This window comes from Macaca mulatta, chromosome 17 (assembly GCF_049350105.2).
Source record: "Macaca mulatta isolate MMU2019108-1 chromosome 17, T2T-MMU8v2.0, whole genome shotgun sequence".
Taxonomy (NCBI): Eukaryota; Metazoa; Chordata; class Mammalia; order Primates; family Cercopithecidae; genus Macaca; species Macaca mulatta.
In genome coordinates, this window is record NC_133422.1 from 30674796 (window position 1) to 30697686 (window position 22891).

The 22891-nt window shown below is 40.7% G+C and overlaps 1 protein-coding gene and 1 long non-coding RNA gene across 4 annotated transcripts in view; one reads left to right on the forward strand and one right to left on the reverse strand.

The window, feature by feature from the left end:
• Nucleotides 1–17342, reverse strand: part of INTS6 (integrator complex subunit 6) — a 122754-nt gene extending 105412 nt beyond the window's left edge. For all 3 annotated transcript variants that reach the window (XR_003724325.2, XR_003724324.2, XM_015121104.3), the window contains exons 1-3: nucleotides 16720–17342; nucleotides 16275–16352; nucleotides 15321–15470 (exon numbers count right to left, since the gene is read on the reverse strand). Coding sequence is in view for 1 of the 3 variants with exons in the window: in XM_015121104.3 (XP_014976590.1) it covers nucleotides 15321–15470; nucleotides 16275–16352; nucleotides 16720–16830 (339 nt within the window). In the remaining 2 variants the exon portion in view is untranslated. The remainder of the gene's footprint in view (nucleotides 1–15320; nucleotides 15471–16274; nucleotides 16353–16719) is intronic.
• LOC144336145 (uncharacterized) overlaps nucleotides 16526–22891 on the forward strand; it is a 96884-nt gene continuing 90518 nt past the window's right edge. Inside the window, exon 1 of the long non-coding RNA XR_013407650.1 lies at nucleotides 16526–16758. This is a non-coding gene — a long non-coding RNA (uncharacterized LOC144336145). The remainder of the gene's footprint in view (nucleotides 16759–22891) is intronic.

Genomic DNA, 22891 nt, shown 5'->3' on the forward strand with positions numbered 1-22891 from the left:
CCAGAATTACAAATTTTATGTTTGTTTTAGATTTCAGTAAGATTATTACTTTTATTGTTAAAATCTCAAGTAGTGTAGTATAAATGAGTCTTTTGATGTCAAACTCTAAAATATTCATCTTAAGACATTAACGCTTGTAAAATAATACCTTTGACCACATAAAAAAGATCTCTGAAGGATACATTAGAAACTGGTTAGCAATGATTGCCTCCATAGAAAAGAAGTAAACAACTGTGTGACTTTTTATAATACTTCAACTTTTTTTAACCATGTGCATTTATTATACGTTCAAAACAAATACTCTTCAAAATTAAAGTGTTTAGTATTCTAAAATAAAACCTGCTAGTATATGAAAATCTGGTAACAGAATACATTAAGGTCTACAGTTACAGCAAAACATGTTAGAATTCCACAATATAAGAAATATATTTTTAGTTTCAAGTAACTCCGTTACACGAGTGTGTTCCAATACAATTCCTTTATTCAACCACATAATTCCTTATGTTAAAAATACAACAGCATTAAAAACAGATGGAATACTACTACTTGAACAAAAGTAGGGGGGAATTCCATACATTTGTTTTAATGTAATGACTAAGGAACTCCATCCTGGAATTTGATTTAATAATAGACTGAAGAGTAACAATGTAAGAAATCAAAAGTCACCATAAGAACTGCAGAATTACTAAAGTTTGACTTTGTAAAAAAAAATTAACATTAGGGAAATTCAATAATTGATAGGACTAAGTATAACTGCAAAAGACAGTAACATAAACTCACTGTATCTGAAATATTAATAATTTGGCAGAATTTGAGTTTTATACTTGAACTGGAATCTAAAGTTTGAATAAAATTAATAAACTGTCTGGGGAATACCTAAAAAGTAGTGCCAGGCAAATAGTGTTTACGCTGGCATATAAGGAGTAATTAAGCTATCAGAAATATAACTTTACTTAATAAATAGTAATATTATAAGAATCTAACACATACATTACATGAACTGGGGCCAGGCACGGTGGCTCACACCTATAATCCTAGCACTTTGGGAGGCCAAGGTGGGAGGACTGCTTGAGGCCAACATTTCAGGATGAACTGGATAATAACAACTTGGGAAAATTTTGTTCTAGTGAAGCATGTAATAAAAAACATGTTAGAAATATGCTTTTTTTAAAAAAAGTATACATAAAAGCCAAGATGTAAACATATTTTCAAAAGATAGGTGAATAGAGTTATACAGCAATAATGGTAAAATTTTATTTGACCTAAAAGAAATCTGTCCAGTCTCTCATGATTAATCACCTCCTTGGGTTGCTGACTGCCACAAAATCTACAGATACCACCTTTGTAGAAGTCTGGTTAAATCCCATCTTGAACTCAGCACTGAATTCAATTTTAAACACTATCACAAGCAGACCCTGAATGTAGGGCAAAGAAGCAGATGAAAACCATTCCGGTTACTTCCTTCTAAACATCACACTACAAATATGGTCTCAAAAATAAAAAATAAAAAATCAATTTCCACACACAACTGTCCTACAAAAGAAGATGGCATTCTTTGACAGCCTTCTACATAGATACCTTAAAAGACTACAACTGAAAATGAAGAACTGCCTAATAAGTGTTTCAGATCAGAAAAGTTAGCAATAAAGCATTAAATTTTAAAAAGAAAAAAAGTTCATGATAAGCACTTGGAAAACTCTGACAGTATATTGTTTCCCATATGCTATGGCTGAAGGCCAATCTGAAAATAATCGGTAAGGCATAAGATGAGGCCAGGCGTGATGGTTCACACCTGTAATCGAAAACTCTGGGAGGCTGAGGCAGGAGGATCACTTGAGGTCAGGAGTTCCAGACCAGCCTGGCCAATATGGTGAAACCTTGTCTCTACTAAAAACACAAAAATTAGTCAGGTGTGGTAGCACTTGCCTGTAATCCCAGCTACTGGGAAGGCTGAGGCACAATAATTGTTTGAACCTGAAAGGCAGAGATTACAGTGAGCCAAGATCATGCCACTACACTCTAGCCTGGGCGATAGAGCGAGACTGTGTCTCAAAAATAATAATAACAAAAAAAAGACATAATGTGAAATTAGTTTTAAGGGGCCCTGGTTTGTAAAAAACGTGGATTTTTTGTTTTCAAGGAAAGAAATGGTACTAACCCAACTTCGCTAAGATTTTTTAGGAGGAAACAAATTTCTCTAAATCCATTACACAAGTATATGTACGTGAGTAAAAGTTTTTAAGAATCCATTCTTGCTAGATTCTGACTGAAACATGTATTGATGCTTGTGCTAAACACCTTCCCATGTGTTTGTAGATTTAAAATTTTCAAAGCAGATAACATTTTCAGGAAACAAAAAAATTGTACTACATAATACTTGTGCTTATCATTTAAAAAAATGTTTTATAAGCCTTCCTAACTATACATACAAATCCACCAATAGTTTTACCTTAGAAATGCACTTCATGAAGCAGCAGATGTCACATATGGATGACTGCACAGATTGCTACATGTTTTAGAATGTTACTATAGCTCATTAAAATGGAAACTTTAAGAACATGGCAAGATAATCATTTGTTACATTAAGATTTCTATTCACTATAATCTCATTTGTGATTAGATACTACCCATTCTGAATTAACAATAAAATTTAGAATAAAGACCTTCTATTCTTTCTACTACCTATTTAGGCCTGATTTTGTGGATGCAATCTCTTGGTTTTCCTTTCTAACTTATTGGTTTAAGAAATGTGATTGCACAGAATTCAAAATTTTACATTCATTATTTCATTATCTGCCAAAGTATGTAAATGAGCAAGATAGTTCACAACTCAGAAATTACCAGAGGACACCAAGACATCATTTTGCTAATTCCTGATAATCCAAAAGTAATGTACCCTTGTCATTATCTTGCAACATCACCGTCATTTGCAGCCTAACCTTTCACACTACATATTCAACTATCTTCAATTCCTTATTTAAAAGAGATTGTTTTCAATTATTTCAGAATAATTCTGCTATTAGATGTTTCCAGTGTTGAAACCCCAGAATAACCATAAGACTGTTGTTGTTTCCTAGTATGTAACAAGGTTCACTCACTTTAAGACAAAGTTTTACTCTAACACACCAGCATCCATCCTGTCATTTCCTAGCTACAAATTGCATCACCTAATAGTACTACAATTACTTTTTCTCACATATTCAGAACTGTTTTCATGTCCATAATAAACCTTTATAGAAAATATAATCCTTCCAAGGACCTTCACTGAGTCCCACACCTCATTTGGGCAAAACTAATAGAAAGATGTCAAAATGTCACAGATAAAACAGGCAATAAAAACAGGTATGTAAAGGCTCGAATAATTGTTGATAGGACTAATCACTAGACTGACATAAATTTGTCTGTTGGTTACAACTAATCCTCTTAACTGTGAGATTTTTTAAGTTATAGTACTTTCCATGTACAATTATCTCTCTCCATATACCAATAATCATATTTCCAATCATATATGCCCTTTAAAAAAAATCTTCATACAAAAAAATCCTTCCTAGGCCTATCCTATTATGTCTTTTCCTACATAAATCTACACAACAAACAAAATGAATTATACATTTTACACTTGACATTTCTTCTGGAGAAAAGCACCTCCCCTACACCCCCATCCCAACCATCACCAGTGTGAATTCTAAAATATACAAAGTCCTAGAAATAAACTCTAAATTTTCTTAAAGAAGTTTAAAACCTTTCTTGCTCTGAAAATTACTTTAGCTAGAAAAACTGGATAGCTACTTAAGTCTTCTCATGATGGATGTACAGTAACACACCACATAACATTTTGGTCAATGACAGACCACCACATGCATGACAGTGGTCCTGTAGGATTATAACACAGCTGAAAAATTCCTATCACTTCCTGACATTTTAATGATCCTGACCCTGTGTGAGCCTAGGATAATGAGTGAGTCTTAGTTTTTAACAAAGGTCGGGCGCGGTGGCTCACGCCTGTAATCCTAGCACTTTGGGAGGCCAAGGCAGGCGCATCATGAGGTCAGGAGATCGAGGCCATCCTGGCTAACATGGTGAAACCCGTCTCTACTAAAAATACAAAAAAAAAAAAAACAAAACTAGCCGGGTGTGGTGGCAGGCGCCTGTAGTCCCAGCTACTTAGGAGGCTGAGGTGGGAGAATGGCGTGAACCCAGGAGGCGGAGCTTGCAGTGAGCAGAGATCGCGCCACTGCCCTGCAGCCTGGGTGACAGAGCGAGACTCTGTCTCAAAAAAAAAACAAAAGTTGTTTTTTTTTTTTAAAAACAAAAATTTAAAAAATAGAAAAACACAGAAGAAGGATATAAATATTTTTTACAGCTGTGTTTGTATCTTAACTCTTACTAAAAAAGGTTAAAAAGTTTTAAAACTTTAAAAGTTTATAAAGTTACAGTAAGCTAAGGTTAATTTATTATTGCAGAGAGAAAATTTTCCTTAATAAATTTAGTGTAGCCTAAGTGTACAGTAAGTCTACAGCAGTGTACTGTTCCAGGCCTTCACTTCATTCACCACGAACTCACCCACCCAGAGCAACTGCCAGTGTGCAAGCTATGTTCATGGTAAGTGCCCTATCCAGGTATACCATTTTTTAATCTTTCATACCATATTTCTACTGTATTTGTCAATGTTTATATCTGTTCAGAGACATGAATGCTTGCAAGCGTTAAAAACTGCCTACAGCAATCAGTACAGTTACATGTTATACGGGTAGATGTAGAGCCTAGGAGCAATGGGTCATACACCATACAGCCTAGGTATATAGTCGTCTATCCCATCTAGGTTTCTGTAGGTATACTATATGATGTTCCCACAACAGATCTGCCTAATGGTGCAGTTCTCAGAACATATCTCCATTGTTAAGCGATACATGACTATATGATGGGTTATGGAACAACCTTAATTCTGTTTTTGTCAAAAGTTTCAGACTAAAAAGCTTTTATCCTGTTAAGTGTTTACCATAATATTGGAGATGATGGTCATCATCATAAATGAGCTCCTACCATGTGCCTCGCAAGCACTTTCGCGAGATGATTAACAAATATTACTTCGAATCCTCACAAAATTTAAGGGTTGGTATAATCACAATTCTATGGATGAGAAACTTGATGCTCAGAGAGGTTAAGGGACTTTTCAATACAATACAAGCTAGTGAGTGACAGAACAAGGCACAGTCAGTTCTAATACAGCAGGTCTTTCCATATCACCATGCTCCTTGTTCTGAAAAAAGCAACATTAAAAAAACCTCTAGTACCCCATAATTTTAATTTTTAAAATTCAAATGAGAAAATTCATAAAAATGATTAATAGGTTGTATTACAATAATGAATTATGTTGTACATCCCTTAATCTTTATCACAATTCCGCAAGATAGGTCTTTTCATTCTATTTGTCTAGTGGGGAAAGTGAGGCTGAGAGGTTATATGACTTGTCAGGTCACGAATGGAATGGAAATTCGTAAGTGGATCTGGTCTTATTTTTCTGAATCTTAAGACATAATGCTTAGAAATTTTCGAAACTACCTAAAGTTAAATGAAAATATGGTAGTTAATTCATTAAAAAACTCTCCAGGCAAAAAGTTATAAATGTAACCCTAATACTAGTTGGCATACTACATTGGAAAAATCGACTAATGAACAAGGTTAATAGCCCTATATTAACTAGCTACACATCAGAAACTTAAACTAAGAAGCACAAAATCAAAAAGTGCCATTAAATACATATGTATATTATTAGAATCTAGGCCTTAATTACAGTATAAAATCCTGTCAACTATCCCTTACGTCCCCAGGTCTCTCCCCACTTTTTTTGTTTTTATTATTTTTGAGACAGAGTCCCACTCTGTCACCCAGGCTGGAGTGCAGTGGCACAATCTTGGCTCACAGCAACCTCCACCTCCTAGGTTCAAGCGACTCTCCTGCCTCAGCCACCTGAGTAGCTGGGATTGCAGGAATGTACCACCATGCCTGGCTAATTTTTGTGTTTTGGGTAGAGATGGGGTTTCACTAGGTTGGCCAGGCTGGACTTGAACTCCTGGCCTCTAGTGATCCTCCCTCCTCAACCTCCCAAAGTGCTGAGATTACAGGTGTGAGCCACAGGGACAGCCCCTCCTATGTTTCTGACCAGGAATTTTTTTTTTGAGATGGAGTTTCGTTCTTGTCGGCCAGGCTGGAGTGCAATGGTACAATCTCAGCTCACTGCAACCTTCGCCTCCTGGGTTCAAGCGATTCTCCTGCCTCAGCTTCCTGAGGGTGCCTGTAGCTGGGATTACAGGCACCCGCCACCATGCCTGGCTAATTTTTGTATTTTTAGTAGAGACAGTGTTTCACCACGTTGGCCAGGCTGGTCTCGAACATCTGACCTCAGGTGATCCACCTGCCTCAACCTCCCAAAGTGCTGGGATTACTAGGCATGAGCTACCGCATCTGGCCATTGATCATGATCTTCACTCTGCATTGTCTCCTAACCTGCAAATGGTTCTGCGTTCTCAGTAAACTTTTATTCTTCAGATGCCACTAAGAAGTCTTCCCTAGTTTATTCCCTATATCGGGGTCCCCAACCCCCGGACCCTATTAGGAATGGGCAGCACAGCAGGTGAGCAGTGGGCAAGTGAGCATTACCGTTTGGGCTCCTCCTGTTAGATCAGCAGCAGCATTAGATTCTTATAGAAGCACAAACCCTACTGTGAACTGTGCATGCAAGGGGTCTAGGTTATGCGCTCCTATGAGACTCTAATGCCTGATGACCTGAGGTGGAAAAGTTTCATCTGAAACCATCCCAACCACCTCTACCAATCCATCGAAAAACTGTCTTTCACAAAACCAGCCTGGTGCCAAAAAGGCTGGGGACGGCTGCCCTAAATTCATTTACTTTCTGCCAAACAAAGGGAGGAAGGAATCCAACTAAAGTTAATTTTGTAACAAATAGTATTTAGATAGAATGTTACAAGAAAGACTAAATGTAACAGAGACAAAATGAGAAGTGTAACTTTCAAACAAGAACTGAAAGAAATCATACTGCATTATAGAACTATAGACAAAACTGAAGAAAGCAAATCAGATCCACTGGTTATACATTTAAATAAAATGTTATTAAATAATATACAAATCCTTAATAAAATCTGCATAACTGTTCTATCACCAATTACAATTTTTTAAAATATTTCATAAATGTGTAGAAATTAAGCCTCTTAACCTTTCTAGGCCTTTTCTTTACCAACAAAATGAGAAAAATTGAGTAAACTTCTAAAATAATTTCCATTGTAAAGCCCTATGAAAATAATCATAATAAAACTACTGACAGTAATTAAAACTTGTCAGTAGATGCAAATGTTCAATTTTTTTTAAGAGTGTATATTTTAAAATTCACTAAGCTTCACACTTCAGATTTGTGTATTTAAATTACATCTCAGTAAAAATGTTAGAGAAAGATCAGAAAATACAAACCAAAACAAAATTCTTTTAAAAATTAGTATTTTGTTTAAAGTCTGGCAACCATGGCAAACTTTTATAGACTAATAGTAAGACTAAACAAATATAAAGTTTATATGAGGGAATTACTTTTTTAAGCTGAGTACAATGGCAAGAGCCTGCAGTCCCAGCTCCTCCAAAGGCTATGGTGGGAAGACTGCTTAAGCCCAGGAGTTCAAGACCAGCCTAGGTAACAGAGAGGGACTTTGTATCTAAGAATTTTTTAAATTAAAAAACCCCAAAAAACAAGAAAAGTCCACCAAGACTAATTGTAGAGTATAAATCTGAGTCAAGGTTATCATAGCCAAAAATCATATATTTGAGAAACATTTATATATTTGAGAAACATTTCAAATTATAAAATATTATATAATCTCTTTGGAGAAATTTGACATGAACATGACTAAACAAGACTAAATAATCCTTTTAACTAATTTTGACCACAAATGACCTTAATTCAAAATACATAAGTTCAATTCTGTCAAATATTAGATTTGTTCCTGATCTTTTAATTTCCAGCTGTATATAATTTAATACATAATTATCAACATTCTCCTATATCTCAAGAAAGTAAAACGTTCTTTAAAGGAGAAGTAGAATCTATTATTTGATTTTTTGTTTGTTTTTTTGTTTTTAGACAGCCTATTGCCCAAGCTGGAGTGCAGTGACACCATCTAAGCTCACTGCAATCTCCACCTCCGGGGTTCAAGGGATTCTCCAACTGAGAAAGTCCTGAGTAGCTAGGACTACGAGCACATGCCACCACACCCAGCTAATATATATATATTTTTTTCCCAGTAGAGACAGGGTTTCACCACATTGTCTAGGCTGGTCTCAAACTCCTGACCTCAAGTGATCCATCTGCCTTAGCCTCCCAAAGTGCTGGGATTACAGGCGTGAACCATGGCACCCAGCCTATTTTTGACTTTTGCATTTAAGATTTGTTTCAAACAATTTCTAATTAAGAATGCAATAATGGCCGGGCGCACTGGCTCATGCCTGTAAATCCCAGCCCTTTGGGAAGCCGAGGTGGGCGGATCACCTGAGGTCAGGAGTTTGAGACCAGCTTGGCCAACATGGCGAAACCCCGTCTCTGCTAAAAATACATAAAAATTAGCTGGGGGTGGTGGTGGGAGCCTGTGATCCCAGCTACTCATGAGGCTGAAGCAGAATTGCTTGAACCTGGGAGGCAGAGGTTGCAGCGAGCCAAGATTACGCCATTGCAGTCCAGCCTAGGCAACAAGAGTGAAACGCCACCTAAAAAAAAAAAAGGTGGCAGTAACGTCCTTAGGATAGTTCATTTTTCTTTTCCTTTTTTTTTTTTTTTTTTTTAGTTCATGACTGGAGAATTTTTTTCTTTTACAAAACAGATTTAGAGTATAAAATTCTGAAGAAATATTGTAGCAAATATTTTGAAAGAAAATAAAATCTGGGTTTGGGGATATTCCTTTCCATTTAAATTATAGCACCATTAAATTAATGCTCTATAGGAAATAAATCATATTCATTTTGTACTACTTTGAGCTCAGTTAAATCTTATTAAAACATCCCTTGATTTACCCAACAGATGTGCTCCTAAAAGGTTCCCTGCAAATAAAACTTGTGTAAATCTCATCTAAAACGCACTAGGGGGAGCTCCCTATTTGAAAGAATCCTAAAGCATGTGCTTTTTTCACATAAGTATTCTTGCAAAAGAATAACTTTCTGATTTATCTGCTAAATCATTTAAATTGTTTTCATTTAACACTTCTTTAAAAACACCATCCTATGCTTATTAAATGCCACTGAGACAACTTTGGCCAAGTTATATTACTTTTCTTTCACAGCTGCTTTTCTGGGATATAATACAAAGCTCAAGTCAAAATATACACTTCATGATACTAACAGATTTTTAAAGCAAGTAATAATCAGCTTTAAAGACTTTTATAATTTTAATTTCAAATTTAAAGCTGAAAAAAATAGAAAATGAGGTAAATATACTAATCTTTTGGGGGAAAAGGATGCTTTTGTCTAGTGAGCACATCCTAATTTTTAAAGTACATTTTAAATATATCATCCCATTTAAATCTCTCATCAATTCTATATTAAAGGTACAATGGCTTCATTATTGCCAACTTGGAATAAGAAGCAGCAGAGGCTCAAAATAGTAATGTGAATGCTCAATGTTACATAATAATTCAATGGCAAGGCCAAGATTGGGATTCCAATTTTCACATTTCCAGCCATTGCTCTTTTACACAATAAAGATGGGGAAAAAACATTTAAGCAAGTTTGACAGGAGAGTGTCCTCTCCACCAACAATAATTATTGAGGTTCAAAAGTTCAGGGATTTGCAGGGACCATTCAACGAGGAAAGGGCAGCCTCTTCAACATATGGTGGAGGAGACCGGCTATCTACATGCAAAAGAATGAAGTTGGACCCTTACCTTATACCATATACAAAAATTAATTCAAAATAGATTAAAGACCTAAACAGAAGATCTAAAGCTATAAAACTCTTAAAACACAGGAGAAAAGCTTCAGTGACATTGGATTTAGCAATGATTTTGTGGAAGACACCAAAGGTACAGGCAATAAAAGTAAAAATACATAAATTGGACCATATAAAAATTAAAAACTTTGTGTATTGAAGAAACAACAGAGTGAAAAAGCAAACTACATAATGGGAGAAAATATTTGCAAATCATATATCTGATACGGGATTAATATCCAGAAAATATAAAGAAATCCTAAAACTCAACAACAAAAAACAATTTTAAAATGGGCAAAGGACTTGTCTTCAAAGACGGTGTACAAATGGCCAACAAGTGTATGTTGATGCTTAACATAAATAATTAGGGAAATGTAAATAAAAACCACAGTGAGATACAACCTCACACCCATTAGGATGGCTAATGTCAAAGAAAAATAGAAAATTGTGTTAGTGAAGATATATCGAAAGTGTAACCCTTGTGCACTGTTGGTAGGAATGTAAAATGGTACAACTGCTATAAAAAACGGTATGGTACTTCCTCAAAAAATTTAAAATAGAATTACAATATGATCCAGTAATTTCATTTCAGGGTATATATCCAAAAGAACTAGAAGCAGGATCTCAAAAAAGTTATTTACACACACATGTTCATTGCAGTATTATTCACAACAGCCAAGAAGTGGAAGCAACCCAAGTGACTATCAAGGGATATGTAGACAAGCAAAACGTGGTACATACAATAGAGTATTATTCAGCCTTAAAAAGGATGAAAATCCTGACATGCTAAAACATAAATGAATGTTGAGAACATTATGATAAGTGAAATGAGCCTGTCTAAAAGGCAAATACTGTACGATTTCACTTAACTGTGATATCCAGAGTAGACAAATTCATAAAAACAGAAATTAGAATAGAGGTTTCCAGGGACTGGGAGTTACTCGACACAGAGTTTCAATTTTGCAAGATAAAAAAGTTCTGGATATTGGTTGCACAGCAATATGAATATACTTAACACTACTGAACTCCACACTTAAAAATGGTAAATTTTGTCAGGTGTTTCTTACCACAATTAAAAAAAAAATTTTAATTAAAGGAATTTAAAAATTTACAATACACCATTCATCATTGTGTTTCCAGTTTATATTCAACACAGCAGTATTTCAGGTATAGTAATTAACTGACTTTCATTTGAAAAGATGTCTATAGCTTAATAAATATCAAACTCTTATTCATATATTTGTTGATAATCTAAGAGAAACCAAACACCTAAATGGAAATGGAGTTCTCACTACTTCACCTGCCAGCCTTCAAAGCCTGTATTTCACACCATCTATTAAATGGGTACTATTTAGGTAAAGGAAAAAAAAGTAGTATTAGAACTATAACTGTATTATCTCCTAAGTTTACAAAGTAGACCTTTATGCTCAAAATAAAATTCTTTAAAATTCTTTTCCCCGAGAATCATTAAATTTGACATTGTCTGAAAGTCACCATTTTTCAATGAGGTAAACATTCACCACAGAAACTCCTGAAAAAATTAAGCACATATTTTATCTCCTTTTAAGGTATCTGTCAAGGATTGTCTTCACCAAGGGCATATAGTAGGAAAGGTGCCATTCTAACTCCTGGAACAATTTAATTAGTACTAGTATACTTCAGGTAGCGGGGGTGTGGAGTCAGGTCAGTAACAAAAATGGACTTGGCAGGCCAGAGTAAGATTTATTGGCTAATTTTTTTTTTTTTTTTTTTTTTGAGACGGAGTCTCGCTCTGTCACCCAGGCTGGAGTGCAGTGGCCGGATCTCAGCTCACTGCAAGCTCCGCCTCCCGAGTTTACGCCATTCTCCTGCCTCAGCCTCCCCAGTAGCTGGGACTACAGGCGCCCGCCACCTTGCCCGGCTAGTTTTTTGTATTTTTTAGTAGAGACGGGGTTTCACCGGGTTAGCCAGGATGGTCTCGATCTCCTGACCTTGTGATCCGCCCGTCTCGGCCTCCCAAAGTGCTGGGATTACAGGCCTGAGCCACCGCGCCCGGCCTTATTGGCTAATCTTAACTAACCTAATTTACTGAAAAGAAGACAATGTTGAAAATACTGGACTGCGCACTGTGGCTCACGCCTGTAATCCTAGCACTCTGGGAGGCCAAGGCAGGCGGATCACCTGAGTTCAGGAGTTCAAGACCAGCCTGACCAGAAACCCAGTCTCCACTAAAAATTCAAAATTAACCAGACATGGTGGCTCAAGCCTGTAATCTCAGCTGCTCAAGGAGGCTGAAGCACGAGAATGGCTTGAACCCGGGAGGAGGAGGCTGCGGTAAGCCGAGATCACACCATTGTACTCCATTCTCGGCAACAAGAGAGAAACTCTGTCTCAAAAAATATACATATATATATTGATGGAAAACAGGATGACCTGTAACAATATGAAAATTAACTCATCTACGTATAAAACTTTAATCAGATCTCTCACATTTTATACATTTCCTAATTTCAGATATTAAGGCTGGTTCAGACTTTCAGCAGCTCTCAAAGGATCAGCGTTATTTGAAACTCTGTTGAACACATGTGAAAAAATTATGTATCAAATTTATCTGCAATTATATGCAATTTAATAAAGTACTGCTATAAAGGAAAAGATTGACTAAAGGCTACACATTGTTCCATTACTGTAGAAATATCAGTAAATGGTACTGATTATCAAAATTAAATATTTATAAGAACATCTATAGGCATGGAATTTTTTAGTAGGATATCCAAAGTGCTTGAGGAAAACATTCACTAAGAACCATTCTTTTTTCTCAGCTACTTTAACCTTACTAATGCCCTGCAAATTCTGACAGCATCCTAGCTAATAATTCAAAGATGTTTTATCTGTAGGTATGTTAACTAAGTTAACAAATGCAATATAGGTTTAATAGTCTTGTAATTAGTTATGAAAAATCATATATGTGTATATATGTGGCAGAATGGTGGATATCTATATAAATATACAAATATATATATATTAACCCATAGACATTTAAGAAAGTAACTCAGAACATTAAAGTTTTTAGATATTCTATAAAATATATATGTTCTATCTTCCACCTAATCTTTTCTCATTTCCTTCAACTACTAACATTACATACAAGTAGTACTGTGAACGCCACAGATCCTAGTATAGAGCAGGAAACGGGAAATACTTATGTAAAAACATTGAAGTTACAAAATAAAAGTATTCCACAGAAAACAGGCAGATACAAAGTACTTTTACAAAGAAGAAAACACATGAACAATATTTAGTATTAAATATTTGAGACATCCAAAATTCCTAATCATTTATCCTTTTTGTGAACAGAAAACGTGAAATGTTTAAATCAGATAAGTTTTATGATGAAAAAAATCTTCTGGAAGAATGTTTTCTTCCAATTAAATACTCTTTACTCAAATTATCATTTTCGTTTGAAAACAGTGGCTTATTTTAAGGCTAGTGTCATTTTTAATGTGCCAATTCAAGACATAAGCAATAAAATTATGCCTTGCAATCTTTGCTGATTCATCAAAATAAGTGAGAAGCATCATCTCTCCCTGTTGTTGAATAAATCCTAACATGCAAAAACATCCCAATCTCCAGGTTTTTCTCTTGGTCAAAGTGGTAACAGCACAGGACCACCTTTCCCTCAAAGTTTTTATAAGCCTTACAGACAAGAACTAAAGTGTTCTCTGGGGGCAGACATCAACTGGGAAAAGGAAAATACAGGTTTAAATTACAAATGTCCTCAGCCTCTCCATGACAAGCAGTTTTTCGAAGGAAGCAATCTAAGAAGTATTTGTACTAGGTAGTAGGAGGTGAATGTGTCCAAATGCCTTGACCACTTATGAAATGTGATGCAGAAAAAGAGGAAACTAATAGTTCTGCCATAACACTAACAACATGACAACCAAATCAAGGTAACCAAATAATGGCAAGTTTTAAATATCTCTTTGAACTCAAAGAGGTAAGGATGAAAACTTTAAGCAATAAGACTGTGTTGCGCTACATATCACAAAGAAATATAAAAGAGAAAGAAATCTACTACTATTTCACAGAAACAAACCAAAAAGTTCATTGCAAATATACCTAAATTACTAAAAGTTGCAAAAATAAAAGCAGCAGAGATGGGAAAAACATAAAAGTATTAATGTAGTAAGAAAGTACATATTTACCTAATTAAACGATGGAAGTTCAATTTGGTAAGCTCACTCTGAATTTCAATGTATACTTTAAATGTTCTAGAACTAAATTCAGCTATTTCCAAAGATACTTAAGCACTGAAGTTATCCCTAAGGAGCTTAAAATTTCCTAAAACAGAAACAAGTTCATTTCCTTCAATAGGAAGCAAATAAACGTTGTAGTCACAGAAAGAATTTCCCTGAAATGTATGAAACTCACAAAACTAGGGACTGTGGGACTTGGGAAAAGAACACAACATATACCCAATATATAATTACAGGAATAGTGCTTTTCACTACAACGTAAGAATTGAGCTCCTTGGAAATAATATTCCTTTGTTACATGTAACATTATATGTTGTTCAGTATCTCTTATTTCCAGGGCAAAGATATCATAAAATGTTACAATAGACCACCTTGCATTCTTCCTTAGTGAATTGTTGTTGATTTAAAGCTCCTCTCACCCTCAAATAGATGAAAGTAAGTGAAATAAAAGGACCTGTGGGGGTTAAGAAACGAAGGGTTCTTTCATATTTTCCAGCAGTCTTTTTTGCAAAGGGTTTGGAGTTTAAATTAAAACTCTAGGCCTGAAATTTAATTCAGAATTCTTCCTGCAATAGTTAACTGTGTATGCTTCAAAAGGAGAAAACTTAATGTTCTCAGCCAGTGACTGTATTCCAGTGAAAATCTTCTTACCTTTCAGAATAGTTATACAGCATGATCACATTAAACCCTGATGCAACAAACAGATTAATTTCCTCTAACATCTTTACTAATATAGAAATGAAGACCACTAACTAGTGTCTGTAAGTCACTACAATAGTTGCACACACAACTTGAGTGTGGTGAGATAGGACGCTTTCCCTTTTAGGTCTTTAGTGAACTTTCAAGGGATTAAAATCAATGTATGTCAAATTTTTAGCAAAAGATTCAGATTCTAATCCTGAATACAAATGTATTTTAAAAGGGGAAAAAATGAGGGACATAAAATATATATAGTAGGGTAAGAGTTTTGCCTTTGAACAATGTGCATATTCTATTTTAATCTGGAATGTTTTATACGTGCATTTCATGTTATGTAGTTTTTGGATTGGACTGTGTTTCCACAAAATGAAAAATCAACTATTTTGCCACCTTATTATTCAACCTACCTGCCCATAGTTGTCTATGCCAGTTACTAATCTATTTAAATTTAATAAATCAAAAGCTGTCCTTAGGGATTGGCCAAGAGTCGTAAGTCCTTCAGCCTGAAGGTTTTTCAGTTCATTCATAAACGTTGCATGGTTTTCTTTCCATCCAGCCTGAAAAGAAAAATGTAAGATTTTTTTTTTTTTCATTTTTTAAAGCCATGTACACACAGCGGTTATAATCTGACAGTCACCAAGTAGCAGCTTCACTTTTGGTTGGTTTGGCTTGGTTAACGTGTTAATACTGTACCACTGCTGAGGAAACTCTCCTCCAAAGGTGGCCCAGGAATAAACCTGCTTCCTCTCTAGGTTTTGGTAGTTAACAACCTTAATACTTTATAACTTCACTGACAAATTTACTACCTAATCTAATACCCAAAATGTGGATATGTGAACGTACTAGTGGAAGCAGACGGGAGCCAGACTTAGGAAGTTAACCTGCAGCTGTCCCACCGGCCCTCTTAGGACGAATTTGACAAGACCAATCCTGGCAGCCCCGTATTTGGCTCCCGTGCCGGCCGGACCGATTCCCCTTTAATGCAAACCGGGGCTGTGCGCGGCCGGGCCCGGCTGTCACTCCGGCTAACTTGAATAAATATCCCCCACAGTTCATTGCTGCCGCTCACGCCGCGGAGGGGAAATGTCGGCCATGTTGATCGCAGCGCCGCCGCCGCCGCCGCAGCCGCCGGGCCGGGCCGGGCCGGGAGGGGACGGCGGTGGCCCCGCGACTCCGCGCCGCGCTAGGACGCTGCCGAGCGGGGGAGGGGGTGGGAGCCCGCAGGGAAGAGACCTCAGCGGCTGGGAGCGCAGCGGGTGGGGGAGGGGAGCATAATGAAGGGTGAATGGGGGGGCGGGGAGGGCGAGCGAGGAAGGAACAGGGAAGGGAAGAGAGGAAAGGGGGAGGGCGAGGGCTGTTACCTTGATAGCATAGGGCGGCTCTTCGAAAGTGACCAGCATATACCTGTCTCCTCTGCTGGCAGGGTCCCGGGCACGGAGCTGCGGGACGGGAAGAGGAACAGGGCGGGCGAGAGGGAAGCACAGAGGCGAGGTTACGAGGCGGAGAAGGGGCGCCCAGCTGCCCCGCCGCCCCCACAGTACCGCACACGCAGCGGCCACCCCTCCACGCCGCCCCCAACACACAGATCGCTCCCCACACACCGCCCGGGGCCGGAATCCGGGCCCCGGCCGAGCCCGGCTCGCAGCGCCCGCCCGCCCGCCCGCCCGCGCGGTGGGGGAGGGGGTCCCCGAGCCCGGCAGCTCCCGCAGTCAGGTCCCCGACACCCCCGCCCTGGCTGCCCTCCCCCACCCTGCCTCCCGCGGGCCGCCGGGCCGGGGTCGCCGCCCGGACTCGGTCAGTCGGTACCTTCATGAAGGTCTCTACCGCGCCTTTGGCCGTGTCCAGGTAGGTGGTGCCCAGATGGCTGCGCTGGTTCATAGAGGCAGACGTGTCTATCAGGAACAGTAAGATGGGCATAGTGCTGGCCAGGGACACCGGGGCCCGAGGTGGTGGAGAAAGAGGAGATGGTAGAGGTGGAGGCGCCGGTGGCGGCGACCGCCGCTACGCGGGGCGGGGGTGCGCGGCCCCCGGGAGGAAAACACCGTCTGGGTCTTTCCTCCGGCTGCGGGGAGTTTCTCCCCCGATAGTTGAGAGGAAACTCCCCAGACCCAGTCCTCCCCGTCGTACCCCCGCCTCCGCCTCCTCCTGCCTGCCTGCCCGCTGGGGCGGGCGCCCAGCCGTCTGTCTGTCGGTCCGTCCCCCCCGCCTCGGGGGTCCCGTCCCCGCTCCCGGCCCCTGTGTGTGTCCCAGCGGGAGACGGGCCTGGCTCCCCACCCCACCCCCGGTACAGGGAGTGGGGACCTGGGAGCTGGCGAAGAGGGGAGTGGGCTGAGGGGAGATTGGCCCTGGGGCTGTTGGGAGAAGTTTCAGGGACTCCCTCCGCACCCCGGCAGTGTCACCACTTTCTCAGCCCCTCTCGCTACTGAAGCGCTTTTCTCTCTCACACTCCGATTTTAACTCGGGCAGGGGCTGCGGAGGCTCCGCCCCTGACACGTCCCCGAGCCACGTGATACATCGCCTCGCCGTTCTATTGGCTAGTCCCTGCCCTCTCATTAGCATATTTAAACAGCTCAGGGGCGGGGGAAGCTTGCAGGCCGGCTCCGGGGACAGTTATTGAGCACGCGCGGAGGCGGGGCGTCGGGTGCGCGCGAGCGGGCGGGCGGGCCGACCCGGAGGCGGGCTTCGGGAAGGGGCGGGGCCGAACCGCGGAAGATCCGCGAGGTGGGGGCGGGGGACGCGTCCGCGCGCGCGCCGGCCGCGGCGGTGAGCCTGCGCGTCAGGGCCGCCGGCCTCTGGCTGTTGGAGGTGATTGGGGTCGACAGAAGGAAAAAAGGGGCTGGCGTCAGCGCCCCCTCTGAGGTGGCTGTATTGTGGACGAGTAAGAAGGGCTGAGTAAAGTGGACAAACACCTGGTTAGGAGAAGAGGACAGGTCCGCAGCCGCCCTTCCGAGGAGGACTCGGGGCCTCGCGGGCGCTGGAGGAGGTTCCTGGGCCTCGTAGGGCCGCCCCGGCGCGGGCGGGCGCGGGGGAGGGGAAGTGAGAGGTTGTTTATGACCGGGGACTAATCTCCGCGAGTCACAGCGCTCCCTCTGGGGAGTGCGGTTGAGGGGCTGTCCTCGCCCAGAGCCTCGCTCGTCCTCCGGTGAGCGACGAGAGGTGGAAGTTGGACGCGCAGCGGGCCATGAACTCTGTCGTTGGAGGACCCGCCAAAAAGGAAGCAAACCTTCTTTTTCTTTATCCAGCCCCAAATAGGGCCTAGGGGACCATTCACATATCGATAAATGGTTTGTTGCCCGTTTTATTCTCTGGGAAATACAACTGATCCTACCAGAGAAATACCTGTCTCATGCCGTGTTTACCTAGAGCCATAGAATACCTGTTTCAGAGCTAAAGGGGACCTGAGCCCATCATAATCCATTACCTCGTGTGAAAGCGGAAACACTGACTTCAGCTTGTCCAGATGGCGCAGAGCATGGGTTTCCCGTAACCCCGCCTGTGTCTTTCCTTCAGTCTCGTCCCAAATGCCGTGGGAGGGAAGGCATTCTCTGTCAAGCTGCTGTCACCTTACCTGAAGTAAGGAGTCCACGCCTGCATGTCCGAGGAAAACAGTTTTCTCAAACACATTAGTTGAAAAACTGAAGAAACTGCCTTAAATACAAGCTGAGTTAGAGACAGCACTTGTAAGACTAGGTAGGTATTTATAGGGCCTCTCCCACTAGCCCTGTTTTTCCAGAGTTTGTTCTTTATCCGGAAATTCTTAGTTTGTCTACTGATCGTTTAAAGAAAGGGTTCTATTAACATTGACACAGAAGAGACACTTTGTGGCACTTTTAAAAAATCGTGAGTTTCGTGACTTGGAGTTTTAACTTTAAGATAACTTCTGAAACTTACTGTTAATTTATAGCAGAGCTATTTGAGTAATATACTCTTCTATAAGAGTATGGACAATAGAAGAAGTGTGATATTTTAAAGACATTTGGACTACAAAATAAGAGCATGGAATATAGGTTTTACAGCCAATACTTCCTGAGGACGTACTGTGTATTAGGTGTGGTGTATATAAAAAATAAATAAAATGTGGTCCCTGTATTCAAAGAGCTTGTGTTTTCTAGGAAAATACTAGATATTACTAGCTACTCCAACGCAGAAAGTTGTTAGACACCAAATCAGAAAAAATAAAAATGTATTAACTTGGGGTGATGCAGGAACATTTTCCAAGGTCGGTATGTTTCCGCTTTGCCTTAAAGTAGTGTTTCTTAAACATCATAGATCTGAAGATAAGAATCAGAGTTCTATGGCAAAATACAAGTTATTTTACCAATTATAAAGATAAAATTTTTCTTTCAACGTGATCATTTGTATAATTTTATACAATTGGTCTTTAGTTCTTATACAATAGTTCTTATATGTGTGCTTTTCAAACCGGTCTGTGGTCCCCAGCCTACTGAAAACATTCTCCAGGATCATAAGAATTTATTTTAGGAGTCTGTACATTATTCAGGTTTAAGAAACACTGTCTTAAAGGACTGGTAGGATTTGGATACGGGTAAAGGAAGGGGAAGCTGCTAGTGAAAAGATCTTCCCGACATTGAAAATGTGAAGAAAGGAAGTTAGGACAGCATTACCGAGGGCTTCCTGAGGAACAGTGAAGTTACAGCTAGGTTGGAGCATCACGTACATGTAGAATATTACAAGATCTAGAAACACAGGTGAGATCTAGACAGTAGAGGGCCTTTATTCCAATCTAAGGAAGTTTTTTTTCTTATGAATTGGAGATTTATTTTTCAGTTGGGTTGCTAAGTACAAAGCAATGTTTGAAAGGAATCAAACTAGACTACTGAAGATTAACATGCATTCACAATTACCTTACCTATTATTACAGTTATTCGAAATCATTTTTCAGTGGAGTCATTGTCGCAGGATCCTTGGAGTGTCACTTTTCCAGCTGGAAAAATGTCACCTTTGCCCGAGTTTTGGTCAGGCCTGCTGGGCTCATTCTGCCCCCAGGCCCAGCAGGCTGCGCTCTGCTCATACTCCCGGCCTGGATCCCACACCTGCCAAGTGCAAGCCAGGTGCGAAGCAGAGAGGGGTGTGTGAGCAAGCAAGCACGGAGTCCAGCCACTGCGCACAGCTAGGCATGCCAGCTGCAGCAGGGCAGGCAGCTCCAGGGGCTGGCTCCCTGCAAGGTTGTGGCTGGACCAGGTATACTGCAAGCAGCTTCCACAGCTGGCGCCAGGGAATGCAGTGGCACCTGGAAGCTTGGAGATGCCAGGAGCCGCAGAACCCCAAAGAGGGTGTCACAGGGAGCTCCTAGGTCTGGGCTCCCCCAAGGACCACAGCTCTTCTCTCCTCTCTTCCGTCCTCTCTTTTCTCTCCTTCTTATGTTGCCCGCAACATGGCAAGCAAGGGGCATATTTCAGCCCTGTTTGTGTTACACCTCTTTCAGCCATGCCATTTCGCAGGTCCTGAGTTCTTGTCCCACATCCAGGAAGAATGAGGTATGCGGACAAGTGGAGGGTGAGCAAGGCAAAGAGGTGCTTTGTTGAGCAGCAGAACAGCTCAGAGGAGACCTGAGGGTAATGGGTAGCTTCCTTCTGCAGGCAGGTCATCCCAGTAAGTGTCCAGCTCTCAGCAGAGAGGAGACCCACAGTGGGTAGTTCCTCTCAGCAGGCAGGTCGTCCTGCCATCTGCTCAGCTCTCCACAGAGAGGAAACCCACAGTGGGTAGCTCCTGTCTGCAAGCAGGTCATCCCATTGTCTGTCCAAGTCTGGCTCAGTCCAGGGTTTTTATGGGCTTCTGAGAGGAAGAAGTGTGTGCTGATTGGTCCATGGGTAACCATGGAGAAAGCACCATAAGTTCTCACTGCTTTGCATGAAACTGGCAACCTGGCCCCTGGCCTTACTGGGGATCTGCCCCTTTCCACCCAGGAGCCTGTTTGGCTCCTGCTGCCGTTAACCTGCCATCCACGGTGCCCATGGCGCCCAGGTTGTTCATGCTGAGTGGTACCTACAGGCCTGCACTGAGCTGCCCTTATTCCCCCCTCGGCCTGCCTCCCTCCTGTGCTCATCAGTGCCCAAAGTCCAGAGGGGACCGAGGCAGCAGGGGGCTTGCGTGTCAATGCTGCCCCAAGCACGTACACACCTGGACAGGTCGCGACAGCAGCCAGGCTCGGTCACAACTTTGTTCTGAAATCAGAGTGGGTGCTGGGAGCAGGGAGAGGCCAGGCAGTGGGAGCAGGCACTTCCAAGCTGGCGGGAGCAGGGAGCTTTCTGGTCCCTGAGAGTGCGGAGATGAATGGATCCACTGCCATGACTGGGTGGCTACAGCTGCACCCAGGAGGGCAGGACTCCCACTCTTCCAACTTGGAAGGGGGCAGGGCTTCTGCCTGTTCCCAGCTCTTGCTGGCTCCATGGAGCACCACGGCCCTAGCCATGCCTCCTGGATTGTAGCCAGCGTCAGGGCAGCAGCCACTTCAGACGGGCCACTGCCATCATCACCATCATGGCACTTTCTTCCCTGACTCGATGGTGTTAGCAGGTTTTCATACTAGGGTCATAAGTGAAAGTATGTAGTAGAGATAGGGTTAGACGCAAAGGTAAGGAAAGCCAAGTTCAGTGAGCCAGCCACAACCAGAACCTATGCTTATGATGATGACTTCTGAGATCAAAGATTACATGTCTAGTTCAGAAGTCCAGACGTAGTGGAAGGTGAGGCGCTGAGGCAGAATAGGGAAGAAATGAGGCCATACCTAGGCAGCAGTCAAAAACCAGGAAGCATTGACAAGCCGTCCCTAGACAAAGTTGTGAAATAAGCCAAGTTTATTATTAGTGACTCTGGTTGACTGTTTAGCTGTTGGTGTATGGTGGCTTAAAGCAGTGGTTATTAGCCAAGAAATGCACATCAGCATCACCTATAAGGCTTAAAAAAATAATGTACCAAGTGCCCATCCCCAGAGGAAAGGAATTCAGTAGATTTGAGATACGCTTTGGTCATTTCTTTTTTTTTCTTTAAAGTTCTTCAGGTGAATCTTATACATAATTCTGATTAGGAACCACATGCTTAATGTATAAGAATAATGTATGTATCTGGCATCTAGTAGTACTCAGTAAATAACTTTAAAAATTCACAAAACCTTAGAGTTAACTGCACTTTTAAATAGAATTCCTAAAATAAATCTGCACAGTAGAGGGAAAAAAAATACCCTGGGTGATCACCAATATATTTAACAATGGAATTGTATCATATGCATATTTATGAATTCAACTATGTTTGGTGAAAAAGAAAAAACCAAGTACTGCTGGAGATTCCCACTCTTCCCTCAGTGAGCTTAGGTCCTGGAGTGAGCAAAAGATGAAAAACATGAATCTCTTCTTCAGTCAACTTCTATCTGTGATTCTAGAAAGATGCTGGTTATATTCAGCCTTATTTTTCTAAAATATGGCCTCCAAATGCAAGACAAGTATTTCACCAGACTCACCTGAAGAAACAGTGAGCTCTTGCAGTGGTAGAGAGAAAACTAGTTAGAGTAGTCTGTGCTACGCCTTGTAATGTTGCAGTCTAAAGAATTAGGAAAGATTTTTCTGAGAGGGCAATGGTCCGAATAGGTGTATTGGAGAAAACTTCTTCTTTGCTGCTGTTTTTAAAGGAATGTTTTCTTAATGCTCTTGCTTCAATTTAAAAGGGAAAAATAAATTATATGAAAACCTTTGAAAGAATGGTGACCCTGGCTTAAATAATAACCTAAATTGTTGAAACGAAGCTATTCTAACAGAATTAAAACTGATGAATTAGATTCATTTGTAAGAGCCAACCAGAGCCCTTTTAAATTATTTTAAACCAATTAAGCAGGGTAACACAGTTTAAAAATAATTATGTGCCAATGACTTGGTTTATGGTATCCAGATGTGCCATCTGAGCAGAATAATCAGATGAACTTAGTGTTCCTCATATGTAACCTAACAGAGTTTCTTTTGGCTGT